The sequence below is a fragment of the Cupressus sempervirens genome, chromosome 8 (assembly GCF_028749045.1).
Source record: "Cupressus sempervirens isolate cs-2001-9-10 chromosome 8, ASM2874904v1, whole genome shotgun sequence".
Classification (NCBI taxonomy): Eukaryota; Viridiplantae; Streptophyta; class Pinopsida; order Cupressales; family Cupressaceae; genus Cupressus; species Cupressus sempervirens.
Window position 1 is genome coordinate 571,244,111 of NC_143125.1, and position 12,916 is coordinate 571,257,026.

The 12,916-nt window shown below is 36.4% G+C and overlaps 1 protein-coding gene across 1 annotated transcript in view; it reads right to left on the minus strand.

The window, feature by feature from the left end:
- Positions 1-256: 256 nt before the first annotated feature.
- LOC149543676 (uncharacterized) overlaps positions 257-12,916 on the minus strand; it is a 100,450-nt gene continuing 87,790 nt past the window's right edge. The window contains exons 3-4 of the mRNA XM_089798431.1: positions 859-1,006; positions 257-737 (exon numbers count right to left, since the gene is read on the minus strand). Coding sequence (XP_089654557.1) covers positions 862-1,006 — 145 coding nt within the window. The 3' untranslated portion in view covers positions 257-737; positions 859-861. The remainder of the gene's footprint in view (positions 738-858; positions 1,007-12,916) is intronic.

The window sequence follows — 12,916 nt, forward strand, 5'->3', positions numbered from 1 at the left end:
ATTTGACCATCAGAAAGATTCACAAGTTATGTAAAATAGTAAACACTTCTCATTTCTTGGAACAGAAAAGCATACAAACAAAAACAATCAAGAGCAAAGTGCCATTATTTTGAAATTCCAATACCTATCAGAAGTGACCCAGACATGAGTATCTAGCATGATCTAATTAAGAATGAAACGAGATTAAAGATTGGCTGGAAATTAATCTCCAAAAATCAACTGAAGTAAGATCTGTCCATTGACAAAAAAACATCAATTTTGTCAATCTAATTCTTCTAATGTATTCTTGTTTCTTATCCATGTCTAGAATACAGAATTTGACTTACTATCAAAACTTTATTAAAGTCTCCGTCTGGCATTTGTCCACATTCAAGGTTTCAAAATAATGAACTGTAACATGTGATAGCCATTAACTAATCACATATTTACATGAGCCAACAACAGATTTTGCTAAGAGTTACCTATTTTCAGAATCACAGTGGAGAATTCTACAGTAAAATGAAATTACTGCCTCCATCTTAAAATCCTGACACAGGCAACCCCTTGCCAGATTTAATTTACATGTAAAAAAAGCTTACGCATTATGTGGAAAAAATTCCCTCAATGTCTAAATTTTATGGTACAGAAGTAAATTCACGTCCTAGAACTATGACTAATGATAACTATACAGGCACAACCTCTGAAAGCTTAATACTATAAAACTTGTTGGTCCTGACATGATGTCTCTTGCAGGCGTGCTGAAACAAAAGAATAAATAGTAAATACAACCTTATCCACCAGAAGTTTGACAAACCTATTCTTGAGTTGAAAGCTAAAATGTAGTTTAAAATAAAGAAAAAATAGATTGAATATAAGTACCAATCAGATGGGGTAGTCAGAATTGATCCCTAGAATGCGAACTTTGTGCATATTTGGGAACTTTGCTATAACCAGGACAAACACAGCCACCGTGTTCAAGAAAAGCCAAGGATTTTTGTAATCAGTTGTGTGAGATGCAATTAAGTATCTAGCACAAAGAAATTAGAAACTGTTAGAATCACTGCTAGCCTGTATTTCACCACAAACTTCAATCTTAATCATGAAGCATTTCAAAATAGGGGAAACTTGACATATTGTTTTGTATGCAAAATAATATTTAAGACATGCACCATTTTCCATCCTTAAAAAAAATGCCTAGAGATTTATGTAAAGCATATATTCATTTATATTTTAGTAAAGCATGAATTAAAACAAAAGAAGAAAATATCCGTCTTTAGCAGCACCTACATATCCTTTTATGGCAGCACCTTAAAATGTATCCAACTGTACAAGAACCAGACAAGGTAAAAACAAGAGGGAAAATCTGGAATCATTTCTTGGCATTTACACCAACAACATGAATTTCTGGTGTAACAAGCCTAATGATAAGTCAGACCATATAACACCTCCAAAAAAATAAAAAACACAACAGAATCCTTATGCTGCTTATAAAGAAAAATGAAAAGATACAACACACAAAAATCTACAACAAAAATTTAAATATTCAATACTCTGAACCAATGTCTCAAATATATACTACTACTTGACCTGTCCCCTTGATGTTAATACTGATAGGCCTTCATCGTTATACTACAAGGCTTAAACCATCTAACACCACTAGTGACACCTGAGGCCTAATAAGTGATCCAATTAAAAGGCTGATCCGCTTCATCTACATCATCTTGGATCTTTTAGGCTCCATCTACCTGATCCTTTGTCTGAGACTGAAATCAATCTCTTCACTGCAGTTTCAATCTCTATGCCAAACTGTTATAACAAGAGATTGCAGATATGGCCCGTTCCAAGTTACTGGATATGCCTTTATAGTCGTACAATATGTACATCTCGTGTATCCAGTGTACTGCAAATATAGATACACTAGTATACATATCCAAAAAGGCAGTCACGACCAATTAAGTGGATGAATAAAGCCATGTCAGATCTAAAACTTATTTGGAGTCTTGCATATCCATATCTAGGCCAACATAAAAGCCGTCAAGGGATGCACAAATGATACAATAACATATGGTGGTACAGAAAACAGGGAAAAACACAAAAAAGCTAAAGCTTACTGTATCTTAATCCTAAACAACCATACAAACCAAAGTCAAACCTAAAATAAATTCAAACTCAACCTATGTTCCATTGTGTTACAGGGATGGTGGTACAGCAAGAAGAGCATTTTGAAGATGACATAATTCTGACAATGAGTTGCCCTATGGACGGGGGTAAATTGATGCAGCTTTAATACCAGAAGCTATAATACTTGTTTAACCAGGTAAAGTGATAGAAAGGGAGATGAAATCGTGATTAACCAGGCACTACAGAAGAATAGTTTTGATAACTTGTTTTTATCCAACTGTTTGTTTTATTAAAACATTGTAAAAGTTTTGATTGTCATCAAGGACATCCGGAAGTTTGATTGGAGGGGAGAAGAAATCATTATTTACCAAGCAACTCAGATAACCTAAGTTGCTGAATTGTGAGAGTTTTCTGGGCATTTCCAGGTACGAAACATACCAGAATATGATTCTGAAACAAATTTCTTCTGGGTATACATCTGGGATTTGTGTTTTTAAATGCTGAAATGTTTAGTGATTCTAGTTTGATGTTTTAGATATTTTCAAGACCTAGACTGTTGATTAGCAACACTTATCTACCATGAGATCCTGGCTTTTGATCTTGTAGATACAGAAACCTGAATTTAAATTAGAAGGATAGTGTTCCAAATTTTGAAATTTGTAATGGTTTTATTTAGCATATGTATAGTTATATGACATTGTAAACTTAATTCTGTTTCTAAGTTACCTACACACAAACACAGAATTGTATGAACATATGAAAAGCATATCCAACCCCTACAAGCAATTCTGCCTTACACGCGTACCTGTACCCGTACCCATTCCCATTCCCATTCCCGTCCCAGCAACTTAGTAGAAAACTAGTTATTTTTTAAACTTCTTTTAAACCAACAATTTTTTAACCTAGTTTGTATGGTTGAGGAACATCTCAAACATCCCCAGATTTCCTGTTTCCACAACATTTCCAGAGTTTGAAGATTTCTGGGGATGGCCAGGGACACCTTTGCTCTCTTTTATTATTCCCAAAGCACCATTGGATACAGGGACAAGAGTTTGCGAGCTAGATGCATCCCTGTGAAACACACCTCAACACAAATACATGAAATACTCTCCATTCATTTATTTGGATTCAAGTAGATTGAGCATGGGATTCTTGCTGAGATGAGGTGATTCTGAAAAGCACTTTATGTGCCCTCTATCTGATGTTAAGGATTAAAGTCAAAATTGAAGTGCATTGCAGCATTAGAAGCTCATAATCTGGATACATCCACACCACAGCAACCAGACTTCGACTCTGCACAAACAACCTAAGCTGATTTTGGAATCAACCTAAAACATAGCAGACCGACAAATTGAAAACAAAGATGAGAAAGATATTTCTTCAAATCAGTTTTTAATATATAAAAATGTTGTAACCTAATCAATTACAAGCTAGTTTGATGACATACACAAGTATATATCAACCGAGTGAAAAAACAGATATGTGCTCATGGAAACAAAAGTTTTAAAAATATAAATATCCTAGGTGCTTTTGATGTACAAAACTGGTGGATTACAAAATTGATGGCATCAAAGGTAAAAGTCACAACATGGAATCATAGACTGTTGTAGAGAGAAGCTTTTTATCGCCCAGTGCAGCACAGGGCAGACTGCTCATCTCACAGACATAGATAGGTCCTTGATACTGTTATAGTAACGGTAGCATTACTCATGATCAGGCCAATAAAAAAGAATTTTGAGATTGGATTTCTTTTCAGTTCATGCACATAAAAGATGTGTAAACATCATACGTTTATATATTTGTAATCTAAAAAACAAAAACATTTGAAAAAATATACATCTTTTTTAATACTTTCAAGTTTTCAAAATACAGAAATTATTAATGAAGCTTAGATATAATATCTTAACAAAAAATATAATGAAGTTATTAGTTTTAGACTTTGTTACCAATCTCTGTGTGCGGATGCAAGGAACAGATGCATGTATGTGCAAAACATTTTGGGGGCAGATGTGGATGTGTTTGGATGTGTGTACACTGTATATCAGTGTAACACAGGGACGTGTCCCCCCCCCCCCCCAACCCGCAAAACTGAGCCATCTCGGAGACGGGGATCTCCCCGGGACGGGAGGATGATGTCTCGACGTTTCAGGCAATGCCACTTAGAGCGCCACCACCACCTTGTGGGGGTGGTGGGAGGACGCGAAGGAGTCTCCTTCATTGTGGGGGGATGCTAGGATGTCACCCACGGCAAGCAAAAGAGGCACTTTAAAATTTAAAAAGTTTAGGGCATTTTTATAAAGTTTTAATGTTTATATTCTTCATTTTTATTCACATTTGCATTTCTCATTGTTTGAAACACCAAGAAGAAGAAGAGTGAAGAGCTGAGATAAGGGTTTGTACAAGAGTGAAGAAAGTGTTTGCAAGTGAAAAAGGAAAGCCTAGGAGCAAGAAGAAGAAGAGGAGGGTTTACCATCTTGTTGAAGGAGTTTTCAAGCAAAAGGTAGGGTTTTTAACTTGTTTTTCTGATTTTCAAATGCATGTTTATAAATTATTGCTCAATGTTTTTAGTTCTAAATGTGTGTTGTTTCATTTTGTTATAGTTATGATTATCATTCATTCATTGAATCATTTATAAATATTAAATTATAGATTAAGATTCTTGATGTTTCATTTTGCAAATTTTTGTTATTTACTATTTAGCTTTAAAATTTAGAAAATTTTAAAACGGGCATAGGCTAAAAGTTTGTAAATTCAAATTGTTAACTTTATTATTAAAAAAAATTCATTTTGTGAAATGCAGTGTCAAAATGAGCTCCCACATTGATACTCAGTGATAATGAGATGGAATTCATTCAGATGGTGGCAGTGAATCAGAATATGACCCTGAGCCTGAGGTTGGGACTGAGGATGATGATGACATCGTTGAGAGGGGTGAGCATGAGAGTGACATTGGGGCTGGGCCAAATCAGCAAGGGGCCCAAACTAGTTCCACTTCCATGGGTATTGATTTTGTACTATCTGGTACTCCATCTATTTATTGCCCCTCCCCATCTTTGGCAGAGTGGGCTAGGGGTGAGTTTGATCAAAATCTCCTTTAAAACAATTTGCCACTAGAATAACAAGCAGATCAAGAACAGGGGACACAAGAAAGTGGAGATGCAATATTTGTGGTAATGTATGGTATGGTAGCACTACTCAAGTGAATGCAAACTTCTTCTTTTGGATAGGTAAAGGTGACTTACCATGTAAGTTTTTGACAGAATCCAAAAACTTGAAGTTTAGAATTGAATTCAACAAGCTTTGGGGAGTTCCAGAGGACTTGGGCCTTCCAATGCCTACTACCTTCGTTGGTAGGCAGCAGATTCAAACTATACAGGAGGTGCATGAGCAACAAATACAAGGGCAACAACATCAACGCATGTCTTCTTCTAGACCACTGCATATAGCTTCATCTACTACATTGCTAAGTGCAACCTCCGCACCTTCCTCTACTTATACCTCTATAGGTGTAGCAGCAGCCTAGACAAGCAAGGGGAAATGCAAGGCACGGTCTAGTGACAACAACCCTATAGCAAAATTGTTTGCAGCCCAAACGAGAGAGAAGTTAGATGCATGCATTGGGACAATGTTATTTGCCAATGGCATTCCACTTCATATTGTTCAGTCTCCTTATTTTAAGGAGGCTTTTCACAATGTAGTGAAGGTGGGGTTACCATCATATGTGCCACCAGGTGAGCACAAATTGAGGACTAAAATCTTGGATGATGAGTATGCCAAGATTAGTGAGTCCATGGAGACCATGAGGGTTGTTTGGGAGGAATCGGGGTGTAGCATTACCATGGATGGGTGGACAAACATTAGACAACGTCCACTCATCAATGTCATAGTCACATGTACAAAGGGCCCATTCTTTCTTAGGGTGGTTAATTGTTCAGGGCATTGAAAAGATGTTGATTTTCAGTTTCAGATTCTTCAAGAAGCCATTGAGGAGATTGGGCCACAAAATGTGGTCCAAGTAGTGACAAATGCAGCTTGTGTGCAGAGTTACAGGGAGGCTTATTGAGGCCACATATCGGCATATTTGGTGGACTCTTTGTTGTGTTGCATGCTATGAACAATGCTCTAGAGGACATGGGGAAGATTAGCTGGATAAAGGGAGTGGTGAGTGATGACAGAGATGTGCAGATGTATATCTACAACCAGCACACCTCGCACTATTTAGGAGCTTTGCCAGGAAGGAGTTCCTGAAGCCAGTTGAGACACAATATGCATCCTATTTCATTCTCTTGGAGAGAATGCTTGAGTTGCAAGAGCCCCTACAACTAATGGTTATGACGAATGAATGGAATAGGTGGAATGGTTCCAAGTCAGAGCAGGGGATGAGGGTGAAGGATATAGTTAAGAATGATGTATTTTGGAGCGATGCAAAATAAATTGTCTATATTATTAGGCCAGTCTTCGAGGTGATTAGGTATGGAGATGGGGATGCACCTACACTTGGAGAGGTGTATGAGTGCATTGATTCTATGCTCAGGCAAATGAGGGCAGTTGTGCGAGAGGACCCCACATTAGCCTTCTACAATGATCACATTTGGCCTATTATTCAGCATAGATGGGACAAACTTAACACACCCTTACACATGGCTGCATATGCATTGAATCCAAGGTGGTACATGACTAGGCCTGGTAGAGTTACACCACTTCACGATGATGAGGTGATTTATATTATATAACACCTTAAGACTTAGATTCTTATCATTTACATTACTAGCATCTTGATTTTTCTATTTGCTAATAATTTGTACTTTTTAAATTTTTCAAGTGAAGGAAGGGTTCTTCAAGTGCATTGATAGGATGTATGACCTTGAGACAGCAGCTAAGGTTCACATTGAGTGGACCAAATTTGCTACTCTTAGGGGTTACAATCAAGCGGCAAAGGCAGATATCAAGACTATGGCATAAGAGGATCCCATTTTGTGGTGGTCAACTTATGGAGCGAAATCCACAACCACCACACTAGCTATTTGATTGTTGTCTCAGGTACTTAGTTCCTCAACTTTTAACTTTTCATTGTTCATCGTTCATTGTTCAACTTCTAATTCTCGAGTCTCAAATTGGCCAATTATTTTTCATCTCAGGTTTCTAGTTCCTCAGCTTCTGAGAGGAATTGATCTACATATAGCTTCATCCACTCACTTAAGAGGAATAGATTTACCTCTCAGAGAGCAAAGAAGCTAGTGGTTGTACACAGTGTGTTGCATATCAATGATCGCAAGACAAGTTTGTACAAGGAGAGCCTAATATCACGATGGGATGTAGAGCCCAAGGAGCCATCGTAGATTGATGAGGAGGATGCTTTAGATCTAGACACAGGGCTAGTTGGTGTTCCCTTTTCAGCGCTTGATCTTGGAGAGAATGATAGTTCCAGTGGCAATAATCATTGATCATTGATTCAGCATTTTGATTTGGACTCTTGGAGACTTGTAGTTTTTGTTTGCATTATACACTTATTTTGATAATCATGATTCATGGCACATGATACTTATTGTAATCATCTTTATGTCATGACTCATATGATCATTGATTACTATTAGATAGTAGAATCTAAATACTCATACTATTGATCTGAAGATCAATATATAGACTAATATTTACTATTTGTTGATGTTCAATGTTCATTGTTTATTTGTCATTTGATCATGAATCATAATGTTCCAATTGAAAACTTCAATGCAATGTTCAATGTTTAAGTTTTTTACATCTTTTTATCTTATATTGTAAAATTGATGTACATCGTTTCATAACTAGCATTTTAAGTACCATATGTATAGTATATACACCTCTGCTCCCTCTGCCACCCCCCAACCCCCTGTGCCCAACCGCTGTCCCCAAATCAAGGCCCCTCTGTCCCCCCATCTCTAAAACTTGTCCCCCCGTCTCCCAAGGTGGTGTAACTATGTTGTATATATAAAGATTTTAAATTTTATATATATATGTGTGTGTCTGTGCGCACAAAGACATGAAAGAAATATACAAAATTCAAACATTTGATAAACTTCACTAATACATATTCAAATTGTAATTCAAAAATTCAAGAAGAGTATAAGATTATAAACCATATCATATACGTCTATATTCACGATTCCAATGCAAATCATAAAATCATCACAATTAAAAAATCAAAATACAATTCACGATTCAATGTTCATCAATCTGAATCGGAATCACATGGATTCGCAAAAAAATCCCCATTGTCATCAACACCAACAGCTGCAAGTTCAAGATCATTTGAACAAAGAATGGTTCTACTTGTTGCAAATGCACCATGTGTCATGATGTTATCAGCATCATTATCTGTGATTGTAGTAAGATCTTGAATTGTTGCATCCAAGTTTGCACACTTCGGTTCTACATCCCAAAGCTTGGTTGCCCCTTCCTTGTAATGGTCCTCCTTACGTGACAAAAGATGCAAGTTGGTATGAATGTAAACCAAGTCTTCCTCTTTCTTAGAGCCCAACTGGTTACAGTTCACTGAGTGGATAAACGAGGGTGTGTTGCAATCCCATTCAGCAATAGAAGAACTTGCAACTTGGACAATGTTCACAACTACAAAATTAAAGTAGAACATAAAAATGAAAAGCAATTTAAAGAATTGTAGAATACAAGTGGTAAAATTAAAACAATTAAAACTTACTTGTGAGAGGATTTTGATTGGAGAGGTTGTAGATGCTTAAATGATTGACCGGAGAGGTACCACCATGTGATAGCTCCCATGTCACAATGGTCATTAATCACAATAGGACCAAGTTTTGCTCCCAAAGCAAATAAGCTAAATTTTGTTCTAAGTTTTTAGTGAATGTCATCATCTAAGAAGACTCTTGCAAAAGCTTTGTAGCACCCACTAGCAACTTCTTCATTTGCATATGGTGCTACTTTGTCTAACATACCAAATACTTTCTCGCTATAGTACCTTAGAGATAAGGCATATGCAAGGAGGTGCAATGGGGAAGTGATCTTTTCTCAACAATGATGAATGATTATTTCTAGTTAATTGCAAAAGTTTCACATTGTGTAGGGTCATTCTCATGTATTTGTATAGAAAGTTTTACATCCTCTACCATTGTATCCATGCCATCATAGACATCCCCCAAGCAAGGCTGATATGTATTAGCAAAGTGAAGCTTAGTCATAATAGGGTCCGTGAAATCTAATACAAATTGCACACATACCCACCGTCATCCAAGATGAACACCTTGATTTTTTGTGCCCTCTCTAAATTTGAAGCCTTCCACATACCCCACTAGCTATAGTGTTAGAAATCTATTCAGCGCTCCCCTCAGTATTTTTGACAAGGGCTTAACCGCCTCCTATGTATTATAAGTTGAGTGGTTGTATCAGGCGTTGATAGATTGGTCTTTTGGTGCAACGGTAACCCCACTCTAACAAGTGGTATCAGAGCTTGGTCACAGGTTCAAATCCTTAGACCCTTGGGTAACACTGAGGGGGAGATTGTTAGGAATTTTATTCAAAGCTCCCCTCGGAATTCATGACAAGGGCTTAACCGCCTCCTATGTACTATAAGTTGAGTGGTTGTATCAGGCATTGATAGATCGGTCTTTTGGTGCAACGGCAACCCCACTCTAACATATAGAAATAACCATTTGTCTTGATGCTCCTTGCACCTTGACAAGCCATTTCATAAAAATACTATGAGATGCAAATCGGGGTTCAGCCAAAGTAAGTTACTCATAAGAATATGTAAATAAATATTACGCGATGTTATATACAATGTGAAAATTGAACATGAAATAAAATTTATTCAAATTAAATTTACTAATTACAATTTACCTTCAACAACTCTAATCGCCAATTAGCAACTAATCACCAAGTTTTTCACACAAGCAAGTAAATGCTCAAAAAAATCGCAACTCGGTTGATGATATGACTCGGCAATTTTTGGGTTTCTCGGCAGATTAATTGTCAAGTTTTTTGCAATGACTTGGCCATGTTAACAGACTACTGATAAAGAGGAAAATTTTGTTTTTTTTAAAACAGTTTGTGTATCAATGTTTGGAGGTTTGAGGAGTGCAGAGAAGGGTTCCAAGATATTTTTAGGTGATTGCAACGCTATTGAAGGCAGATTTGAGTGGATTTTAAGAGAATTTCAACCGGTTTTAGAAGACAAATCTCTTTCCTAGGTAGGTTTGTTGAGATTGTTTTTATACTTTTAAAAATGTTCTATTGTTTTCTTGTTGCATGTAAATGAATTCAAATCATTTGAAAGCATGTCAACTTTGAGAATTGTTTTTGAATCTTTTTTTTTTTCCTAAGAATATGTAATTTTTTTTTTTTAAACAAACCCTAGCAGTTTGAATAGTTAATGTTTAACTTTGTCTAAAATTAATGAAACTAATTTACCTAGCGTATATCTCTATGTTCTAATTTTGTTAGTTATTTTTCAATAAATTTTAATTTGTGTTTTAAATTTATGTGTAGAACAACGGTTAAGCATTAAGAAGGCATGGCAAGTTCACATGAAGAGTGGCCACAAACACCATGCCCATCTGGATATATAGGCACTAGGCCTAGAAATGCAAGAGATAAGGCATGGCAATACGCCTATGAAGCTCCAAATGATGTTGGGAATGTTATATGCATTGCATGTGAAAAAGTTATTTCTGGAGGCATTAACCACTTCAAATACCACCCTACAGGCATAAGAAACATGAATCAACTCCTTGTCGCAAGGTAACTGAAGAAGAAAACGATTCATTAGTGCCCTACTTGCATCTCCTAAAGAGAAAAATTTGAGTAGGGCGAGGGAAAAAAAATAGCTATGAGCAGTCATCGCTGAATCTCAAGAAGCTCCTATTGATGTTCAAGAAGAAGAAGAAGCACTTGAGAACATAGCAAGATCTCTTCGTAGCCCATGGATCCACAAACAAATTGCCTTTATTGCTGGTTCCACTCCCTCTTCTACATTACCTAGTTCTTCATCACCATCACCATCAGGTTTAAGGAGTTAGTTTAAGTCAAGAACACAGTTGGATCACAACCATCATTAGAGGACACAGGATGGAACATGGAAGTGCATGTGCAAATTGATATTGCATGTGTTGATTTTTGGTTTTTCAACGATCTCTCGATGTATGTGATTGATAGTCCCTATTGGCTGAATTTGATGAACTCAATTACAATATCGTGCAAAGGATACAAGCCCCCCTTTTCAAAAGAATTTGAGTGGAAGGTTCATATTTTATTATTCAGTAACTGTAAATAATTGAAATCCACTTGAGTTCATTTTTATATTTTATATTTTAACTGGTATTTCCTATTTATTACTAAAACTTAATTTCACTTTAATTTTGTAGGTTGCTTGACAATGCAGTTGATAGGGCAAGAATATTGGTGAAATGACACAAGAAAGAGTGGAAGAAATATGGTTGCACTATTTTATATGATGGGTAGACAAATGGAAGAAGTAGAACCATTATTAATTTCTTGGTTGCTTGCAAAGATGATGTGGTGTTTTAGAAGATTGTTCATGCGTCCAGTAAAGTGAAAAATCCACACACATTGGCTTTAATGTTGGACAATGTTGTTATGGAGGTGGGAATAAAGAATGTGGTGCAAATCATCACAGATAATGCAGTAGCATATGTGGCAGCAGGTAATTTTAAATTTTTATATTCAATATGAATCATGAATCTAATTCTATGGTATTATCGAATTTAGATTTGATATAAATATGGAAAGTTTGCAACTAATTGTTGATTTTTTACTAATATTTTAGGTAGAATCCTCCAAGAGAGGCACCCCACACTTTTTGGTCACCTTATGCAACACATGTCCTTGACCTTATTTTGGAGGACACAAGAAAACTTGATTGGGTGAGTCCAGTTGTGGAAGATGCGAGCGAGTCACTAAGTTTATCTATAATCACCCATGGGTTCTCAATTTGATGAGAGGGATCACTAAAGACAAAGATATGGTGAGACCCACTATTACAAGGTTTGCAATGGTGTTCTTGACATTAAAAAGTATTATCGACACAATAATGCCTCTGAAACAAATGTTTGTGTGTCTTGATTGGGTTGCTTCACCTTATGCAAAGAAGCCTAAAGGAGAGGTTGTGACACGGATAGTCTTTGATGATAGTTTTTTGAAAAGGCTACTAAGATTGTGGAGGTAACTTCAAGAATCAAAACATTAATTTTTTTGTTGATTCAAGTTTCATTATTAATTTGTAACTTACCATGTTAGTAACTAATTTGTATTTTTCAGAATTCATATGTAGATGTCTATGCCCCTGGTTAGAGTCGTGTGCATATGTATTGGACAACACTTCCTAATGGCATGTCGTTATGAGGCCATGGATAAGGCCAAGGAGACTATTAGAAATTAATACCATGCAAACAAACTCAAATTTGACCCCATTTGGGAAATAATTGATAGGAGGTGGAACAATATGCTCCACCAACCCATTCATGCAGCAGGCTACTTCCTCAACCCCCATTTTAGGTACTCTGATTCTCCTTGAGATTTTACTAAGACTTCAAAATTCATTTTACTTTCTTTTTAAAGGTTGATTCCTATTCAAATCCTAATGGAGAGATCATGAAGGAACTCTCTAGATGCATTGAGAGGATGATATGAGACCTTGTTGTGACCGAACAACAAGTTATCTTCTATGCTAGCAAAGAGAGCAAGAGGCACTCGAACCCCAGGCAAACTGCCAAAGTTTAAAGTCAAACTTTAAAACTTTTGCAAATTGATAAGTTGTGTTTTTTAATTATCTTTTTTCGTTGCTTTATAA